We start from the raw sequence: 9,136 nt of genomic DNA on the forward strand, positions 1-9,136 counted from the left end.
CTCATTTAATCCCCAAATTTCATCATTTATTTTTCAGCGCTTCTTTGTCTTCCTTTGAATCCAATTCTCGCCAATAAAACGATTACAGTGATTATTCTTGATGGGTTTTTCTCGTCGATCATAATCATATCTGGGTTTGTGAAAAAGGTTTTTCCTTTCCAAGTGTCTACTTACTTGTCGATCCTGAGCTCCATAACTTGAACACTGTGGAACTGTCAAGTTTTTTTTTTTTTTTTTGCGTTGAGCCAATTCTGCTTAAGGCATAACTGGATCACGTGAAAATGATGCCTTCATCTCCCAATGAAGAACAACGTGACGTGGAAAATTCCAAGTTCGACAAAGACAAAGAAAGAAGTGCAAGGGTAGTAAAAGTCCACAATCAGGCCTTCTTGTCTGGACTTGCATATTGTTTTTCCTCCTGTGGCATGATATTGGTTAACAAGTTTGTACTTTCCAGCTATGACTTTAATGCTGGGATATCCTTGATGTTTTACCAGGTATTTGATTATGTGTCCTTTGAATCGTTTACCCCTTTGTGTTTAGCATAATGATGTGGGAGTTGCTTGAGCTGGATTGATTGTGACTCATTTTATGTGGATGCAGAATTTGATTTCAGTTGTCATTGTTTCCGTGTTGAGTATTCTGGGTTTAGTTTCAACCGAGCCGTTGACATGGAGATTGATTAAGGTCTGGTTGCCTGTGAATGTTATATTTGTTGGAATGCTCGTCACAAGTATGTTTAGGTATGCAGTCTTCAACTTTGTGACTCTTATAATGTTTTTGTTCTCGCCTTCCTTAGGTTATTATTATATTACCTGAGGGGGATGCTTGTCATAGATGCTTTATGACTGCTTTGTGTGTGCCTTTTTTTTAATCTTGTCTAATGCTAGGAGTGAAACTACGTCGGTTTTAAACAAATATTTTGCAGAATGTACTGATGGATTCTGTTTACATGAGTAATCATGAAAGGGAAACATTGTGCATAAATTCAGGGAAGAATTATTCTTATTTGAGGAGCATGGAGTTCTAAACCTGTTCTAACTTTTTATCGTCCAACATGTGATCTTAGCATACATTATCTGTACCGGTGTCAATATATGAACTGAAATTACAATAGAGCAGTTTGTGTTGATTTTGGCTTAATCCCAAGTCCCACATCGGTGGGTTCATTGTTTGGGAAGGAGGTTTGAGGGTTATATATTAACATCCCCTCCTTCACCGTTATATATCCCAATTTGTAATATCTTCTCTCATAGTAATAAAAGTGAGCTGTTTTTGCTGTGCTCGGAGATTAGGCTAAACAGGCCGAACTCCGTTAACAATTTTAGGGTGTGTTCTTTCCTCTTTATCTCTTTTATTATTCCGCTTTATTTATTCAATATTATTTGTCGGGTAGCTCTGTTAGGGTTTTGTTTTAGTGGGAAAATTACCCGTTTTTCCCAACAAGTGGTATCAGAGCCGAAGGTTCGCCTTGGGTTGTTTGAAATTATTTGTAATATTGAATATTATATTTTGAGTTTGTAATGGCAAATCAAGAAGAAGAAGCCAAGGATGTATCCAGAGTGTCGGGCTCCTCTTCATCATGGTCGAGGTTCCCGGTGTCCACCTTGAAATTGGCGGTGGAAATATTTGATGGCACTGGACATTTTGGCATGTGGCAAGGAGAGGTCTTGGACTCTCTTTTTCAGCAGGGTCTTGATATTGCTATTGAAGGAGAGAAACCAAAAGAGGTAGAGGAGAAAGATTGGAGCATCATCAACCGGTTGGCATGCGGAACTATTCGATCCTGCCTGTCCAGAGAGCAGAAGTACGCTGTAAAAAACGAGACTTCTGCACACAAACTGTGGAAGGCATTGGAGGACAAGTTTCTGAAGAAGAGTGGTCAGAACAAGCTCCTGATGAAGAAAAGGTTGTTCCGATTTGACTACCAACAAGGTACTACTATGAATGCACACATCACTATGTTTAATCAATTAGTAGCAGACCTGTTGAATTTAGATGTGAAGTTTGAGGATGAGGATTTGGCTTTGATGTTGTTATCATCTCTTCCTGATGAATTTGAACATTTGGAGACTACGCTCCTTCACGGGAAGGAGAATGTGTCGTTAGATGCTGTTTGTTCTGCTTTATATAGTCATGAATTAAGAAAGCAGGATAAGATGAGAACCAAATCAACGACATCAGAAGAAGCATTGGTGGCAAGAGGTCGTCAGCAAAGCCAAACAAAGGAGAGAAGAGGGATGTCTAAGTCTAAAGGTCGAGTCGTTGCCAAAGATGAGTGTGCTTTCTGTCATGAGAAAGGACACTGGAAGAAAGACTGTCCAAAACTGCAGAAGAAAGGGAAGACTCCACAAGATGCAAATGTTGTAGAATGCAAAAGTGACGTGGAATCAGATATCTCTTTAATTGTCTCGCTTTCAGCATCATCGTATCCAGATGAGTGGATATTGGATTCAGGTTGTACTTATCATATGTGTCCCATTCGGGAATGGTTCTTTGATTTTCAAGAACTCGATGGCGGGGTTGTTTACATGGGTAATGATAATCCATGTAAGACAGTCGGGATAGGTTCAATCAAGCTGCGGAATCATGATGGATCCACCAGAATTTTGCGGGATGTACGGTACGTGCCAAAGTTGAAGAAGAATCTCATCTCATTGGGGGCTTTAGAATCTAAAGGCCTAGTTGTGACGATGCGAGATGGAATTCTTAAAGCAACTTCGGGAGCACTGGTGATGTTGAAAGGCGTGATAAAGAACAATTTGTATTACTATCAAGGTAGTACAGTGGTGGGGACAGTAGCGGCAGCAACTTCTAACTCTAAGAAGGATGCTGAGGCAACGAAGTTGTGGCATATGAGGTTGGGACATGCTGGAGAGAAATCCTTGCAAATTCTTACCAAGCAAGGATTGTTGAAAGGTACGAAGGCTTGCAAACTTGAATTTTGTGAGCATTGTGTTCTGGGAAAGCAACGAAGAGTGAAGTTTGGCACTGCAATTCACAATACCAAGGGTATTCTGGATTATGTGCATTCAGATGTGTGGGGACCTGCCAAGACTCCGTCAATCGGAGGTAGGCATTATTTTGTCACTTTTGTGGATGATTTTTCCAGGAGAGTTTGGGTGTTTACTATGAAGAACAAAAATGATGTGCTTGAAATTTTCCTTAAGTGGAAAGCTGAAGTTGAAAACCAGACAGGAAGGAAGATTAAGGTTCTCCGAACAGACAATGGAGGAGAATACAAGAGTGATCCGTTCCTGAAGGTATGTCAAGATTGTGGCATAGTTCGGCACTTCACTGTTAGAAAAACACCACAGCAGAATGGGGTGTCGGAGCGTATGAACAAGATACTTGTGGAGAAAGTTCGTTGTATGTTGTCTAATGCTGAGTTAGGCAGAGAGTTTTGGGCTGAGGCTGTGACATACGCTCAACATCTCGTCAATCGTTTGCCATCATCTGCTATAGATGGCAAAACCCCGTTAGAGGTATGGTCTGGAAAACCTACAACTGATTATGATTCTTTGCATATTTTTGGTTCTATTGCATATTATCATGTGATTGAATCAAAGTTGGATCCACGGGCAAAGAAGGCTCTTTTCATGGGCTTTAGTCCTGGAGTGAAGGGATACCGTTTGTGGTGTCTAGAGGCAAAGAAGACGATTATCAGCAGGGATGTTACCTTTGATGAATCTGCCATGTTAAAGAAGGTAAATCCAAAAGGAGCTGATAGTACTCCACAACAGGTGGAGTGTGCCCGGAAGCAGGTGGAGTTTGAGCCGACAGTGGTGATCCCAACACGAAATACCACAAGTGACTCTCCTATGGTAGAAGAAGAGTCGGATGAGGAAGAGGTTCCTACCCAAGAATCTCAACAACAATCAACGCCAATTGCAGTTAGAAGACAGAGACGAGACATTCAGAAGCCTACTCGTTTCATGGATATGGTTGCCTATGCACTTCCAGTTGTTGATGACATTCCATCCACTTACCCAAAAGCCATTCTGAGTTCAGAGAGTGGTAATTGGGCGGGTGCGATGGAAGAGGAGATGCAGTCTTTGAAGAAGAACAAGACGTGGAAGTTGGCACAATTACCAAGAGGTAAGAAGGCAATTGGGTGCAAATGGGTATTTGCAAAGAAAGAAGAATTTTCTAATAAAGAAGATGTTCGCTACAAGGCAAGGTGGTTACAAGGGCCAAGTTTGAATATTGTTTAGACTTGGTTAATATTTTGCACATTTGAAGTTGGCGTCCGGAGGCGCAAATTTGAAGCACTGTAAAGTTTGTTTTTTTGTTATGTTTTGAGAAGATTTGTTTTAGGTGGGACTTGAAATTAAGCCAAGGTGGAGATTTGTTGATTTTGGCTTAATCCCAAGTCCCACATCGGTGGGTTCATTGTTTGGGAAGGAGGTTTGAGGGTTATATATTAACATCCCCTCCTTCACCGTTATATATCCCAATTTGTAATATCTTCTCTCATAGTAATAAAAGTGAGCTGTTTTTGCTGTGCTCGGAGATTAGGCTAAACAGGCCGAACTCCGTTAACAATTTTAGGGTGTGTTCTTTCCTCTTTATCTCTTTTATTATTCCGCTTTATTTATTCAATATTATTTGTCGGGTAGCTCTGTTAGGGTTTTGTTTTAGTGGGAAAATTACCCGTTTTTCCCAACAGTTTGTCAGTCGCTTGCCTGTGTCTTTTTACTTATCCATTTGTATTATGTGCAGTTTGAAATACATTAATGTAGCCATGGTGACAGTCCTGAAGAATGTTACTAATGTCATAACTGCCCTTGGTGAAATGTACTTGTTCAAGAAGCACCACGAAGGCAAAGTCTGGGCAGCTCTATTTCTAATGGTATGTTGAAGAGATTGACATCTGAATCTTGCAATCCCTTTATTTTGACTGTTCAAAGCCCTGACTATGATGTAGAATAACAAATTCAGATATTGTACCCTTGAATATGAACCTTGCAATCTCTTTATTTTGCCTGCATCTCCTACAATCACTACTACTCTTGCCAACATAATTGTATTGTTTAATTATAGTTATCCAAGGATGTAGTCACTATGAAAGTTCACTAGTGAAATAGACTTTGTGTTGTAATCTCAAATTCTTTCTTAGTGAATTTCTAATTGTGGACGTAGACTGTGTTTCGGTCGATCACGTAAATTTCTCTGTGATTTTTTGTTTACTTTTCCTATTTACCTTCTGTATGTTCTTGCGGTTTCTTACGTTATCGTTTAGCGTTTGTGAGTGGTTTACGGTCTAGTGAATTTGTGTCTATTTCTTAACAGTAACCAAATTCCAACATATTCATAGGTAGTCAGGCTCACCTAAAATTCTATGTCATTCTGGAAAGTGTGTAGTTGCTTGATTGTCATGGCTTGTATGGGGATTACTTTGCAAGGGTCTATCCTGCTACCAACAATGCATTTGTTACTGTGTGGATTTTTCTGTTTTGATTTCACACTTACTATAAACATCTTTTATTTTGTTGAACTCGTATAGCTGTTTACTGTATAGACTCTCTTGAAACTATGCATTATTTGGATCCTTAACAAGTTTTATGTATAAAACAGCCTAAAAGAATGTCCTTTTTTCCATTGCAGATCATTTCAGCAATAACGGGAGGGATTACTGATCTCTCTTTTAATTCAATTGGCTATGCTTGGCAGACACTAAACTGTTTCTTAACTGCATCATATTCTGTGAGTATTATGTTTTATGATTTTAAGCTTCATTGTTATAATAAGTTTCATTTTTTTTATTTCCACTCTGGTTTCCATTACTTCCTGGATATGTTTAAAAGGAAAGTTCAACTGAATACTTGAAGATGTAACTTTAAAACTATAACTTTTTAGTCTTTGACTTGAGAGCTAGGATATTAATCTAATATCATTGTATATGCATAAATTCAATCATGTCTTTGTCTTGCTAAAGTCTATTACTGTTTGGTTATGATCACTGTGTCAGATTAGATAACCTATAAGTTAGTTTGGTTACCTACAATCAGTGAAGGGCACTTGTGTAGAAAAAAAGAGAGAAGAGGGACTAAGATAATTTGTGAGAGATTTGGGGACTTTGGACATTAGGAGGTGCAAACCCTCAAAGTTCTGCAATGCAGTGTTGTAATCAGAGGAGGTTTTCCTATTCTTTGTAGTAAGATATCAGATTTATATCTTTATTGCAATGTTCTTATGATTCTTTCAGCCCCATTTCATATTTTTGGTTGATTCTGTTGGAGTTAAGTGTGAGTTGGAGTCTCACATTGGGTAAAAATATGTAAGAAGAACAACATACCCGCATACCTATTGCCTTTAAGGTTTTGGGATGAAGGTGGTGTCATGCTTCCTTATGTGGGTTTGCCCATGACTTATATGTTCTACATCTTCCCCATGTCTCCTCTCGAAAAGACCCAACAAAATGGTATTAGAGGTGTTAGTCCTAGTGACTGGCTCAGATGAGTACCGATGTGGATTGGGTAAAGAATGTTTTTACTCTAGGCATAACCAATGTGAAAGGGAGTCCACTTGACAGAGAGTTTGTTGAAGTCAAGTGTTGACTCCACGTGGGTAAAATTATGCAAAAAGAGCAACATATAAAGAAAAAAGATTTATAAATCCATTAATTTAAAGTTTTTGGGTTGTAGGTGGCGTCATGATTCCTTATTTAGGTTTGCACATGACTTGTATCTTCCAAATCTTCCTAGTTTTTCCCCTTAAAAAACCCAACAGTTTCAACAATGATCTAAACATATGCCATAAATGTTATTTTCATTTCTCTCTGGCTAAGGACCGGCTTAGACTTGGTTGAAAGACAAAAGTAAGATTAAATGAAAATATATATGAATTGATATAGTTCATCACGGATAAATTGAATTGAATAGTTTATCCATCAGACTTTCCAACATGAAGACAAATTATTCATCACCTACTCCTGGTGAGAAAACTGAGTCAATACTTTTCAGTTTGACCTGTTACTTGCTTTTGTGGGGTTTCTTCAATCATAATACTTAGTTACTTCTACATATACATGGAGGAGGTTTAATTTGGTTTTGGGTTTAAAAGGATAATATACTGTCATAGAAAGTGTGTATGTAGAATTGTAGATATATCACTGAATTAAATTTAGCTTTTAGTATAGTTTGCTTATCAGTTGTTTTGATTTTATTGGTGCAGCTGACTCTTCGTAGGGTCATGGATACAGCAAAGCAAGTTACCAAATCTGGAAATTTAAATGAGTTTTCAATGGTTTTGTTGAACAACACCCTTTCTTTGCCTCTGGGATTTTTCCTGATTGTTGTTTTCAATGAGGTGGATTATCTCTTAAGAACGTAAGTTATTTCCTATACTTTTCCCAATTTTACCTCGCTGTTTTTTTTTATAAATTTTTATAGAAACACATATCTTGAATCTCAAAAAGGTGTTTTTATGTCATAAATTGTTTAGGTTATGTCTGACAACCGAAGTAAAAAGATACTTACTGTCTTTCTTTTTCTAATACTATTTAAAATTATGTATTTCAATTTACAGGCCACTTCTGAGATTGCCTAGCTTTTGGTTGGTGATGACCTTTAGTGGAATTTTGGGTCTAGCAATCAGCTTTACATCCATGTGGTTTCTTCATCAGACTGGAGCTACGACTTACAGGTGAGCTCCCTCCCCCAAAAGAGAGAGAATAATCCTTACCTTAACCACCTTCTATTTCCAATATGTTAATGCGATAAATTAAAATATAGATACATTACAGTTCCCTGACACTTTCTTTTGAAATTGAACCTCATGGATATTATATTAGCAGAACTCATGATGGTAAATGTGTGTCTGAAGTAGTTTTACATGTTATTGGCAATGCCTGTGTGTGTGCTTTGGCTTAGAATAGTGCCTTTACTGCTCTATCTAGGGCTCTCTGGCTTAGTGTTGGATGTGTCTCATTTGAAGCAAAACAAGTCATACCCTGTCATTTTTTGTGATGACTACATAATGAGCCATGCACCTAGATTGTTGGAACAATTTTTTTTTTATTAAATCTAGATTCAAAGCCTTTAATGTTATGGTATATCAGAAAATGCCACTATTTTAATTTTGTTAGACATATGTAACTAGTTTTTCCATCTGCAGTCTTGTAGGTTCACTGAACAAGATACCACTTTCAATTGCTGGCATCCTTCTCTTCAAAGTTCCTACTAGTTTGGAGAACTCTGCTAGCATTTTGTTTGGTTAGTTCTTTAAATTAACCGAACTTGAAGTGTTACTATTGTCACTTTCATCATGGTTGTTTTTATAATTATTATTATTCCCATAAAGTGCATTAGCTTGCCTTTGTATTACATTTTGTTTCATCACTAAAGTAGAAATGCAATTGTAGGTCTTCTGGCAGGAGTATTTTTTGCAAGAGCCAAAATCAGGGAGAGATCTCAATCCTGAAGAACAGCAAAGGCCTACGTGATAATTAATGTTTACACTAGAAGGGATTATTCCCATCTAAGAAATTTGATTTCTGGGTTAAGTTGGACATGCACTTCAAGCCTGTGAGGTGTTGTCAAGAGATGGCATCAGCTAAACTGACTCTCCCCCCTTTATATATCCAACTTGGGGATGGTTCATGATTTCTTCTCCAAGGGACAGTTTTGGGATCTTTTGAGGAAGTCTTTGCTTGGATTCATTGCATTGGCTCACATTGGGAGGAAAATTTGCCACTAATTTGTATCATGTGACTTCATTATTCACATGTATCATCACATTATGATTTGTTTGATATGAAAACATTGTAATGAGAAAAAAAAAGTTGATCTTGCCTTTTGGGGCAAGGGTTATATTTTGCCCCCTTTTTATTTGTTATTTGATCTCTTTATTGAAAGGAAAATTTTTATTTGTTCTTTGATATTTTTTTTAATGACTCAAAAGCAATAAAAAGAAAGTTTTATAATTTTGTTTATCATAATCTAAATTTTTAGGTTTAGTTAAAATATTTTGCAATAAAAAAGCAATATTCTTAATATTTTGTGTCATACAATATAAATAAAAAGTAAGATGGAAACAAAAAAAGTTTGGCTGCAGTGATAAAAGTCAATTTGTATAAAATATATTTGAAATAAATAAAATAGTAGAACTATTTTTTTTTCTTCATTTTATCTTA

At 37.2% G+C, this 9,136-nt stretch overlaps 1 protein-coding gene across 2 annotated transcripts; it reads left to right on the forward strand.

The window, feature by feature from the left end:
• The first annotated feature begins 90 nt into the window (after window positions 1-90).
• On the forward strand, window positions 91-8,838 carry GONST1 (golgi nucleotide sugar transporter 1). 2 transcript variants are annotated; one of them, XM_068624407.2, is made up of 9 exons: window positions 91-146; window positions 254-497; window positions 604-743; window positions 4,723-4,852; window positions 5,608-5,706; window positions 7,177-7,331; window positions 7,531-7,647; window positions 8,119-8,216; window positions 8,366-8,838. In XM_068624407.2, exons 2-9 carry the CDS (start codon window positions 282-284, stop codon window positions 8,422-8,424), a joined length of 1,014 nt encoding a protein of 337 aa, XP_068480508.1. In that variant the 5' UTR covers window positions 91-146; window positions 254-281; the 3' UTR covers window positions 8,425-8,838. The 2 variants fall into 2 exon arrangements, with proteins under 2 accessions (XP_068480508.1, XP_068480506.1); XM_068624405.2 differs by lacking the exon at window positions 91-146 and having other exon boundaries at window positions 238-497.
• The last annotated feature ends 298 nt before the right edge of the window (window positions 8,839-9,136 follow it).

This window comes from Phaseolus vulgaris, chromosome 9 (assembly GCF_051622355.1).
Source record: "Phaseolus vulgaris cultivar YP4 chromosome 9, ASM5162235v1, whole genome shotgun sequence".
Lineage (NCBI taxonomy): Eukaryota > Viridiplantae > Streptophyta > Magnoliopsida > Fabales > Fabaceae > Phaseolus > Phaseolus vulgaris.

Coding starts and splice junctions, on each gene's coding strand:
- GONST1 (XM_068624407.2), top strand. CDS start 282: ATGATGCCTTCATCTCCCAATGAAGAACAACGTGACGTGGAAAATTCC. Junction 498..603: donor TATCCTTGATGTTTTACCAG/GTATTTGATTAT, acceptor ATGTGGATGCAG/AATTTGATTTCAGTTGTCAT. Junction 744..4,722: donor CTCGTCACAAGTATGTTTAG/GTATGCAGTCTT, acceptor TATTATGTGCAG/TTTGAAATACATTAATGTAG.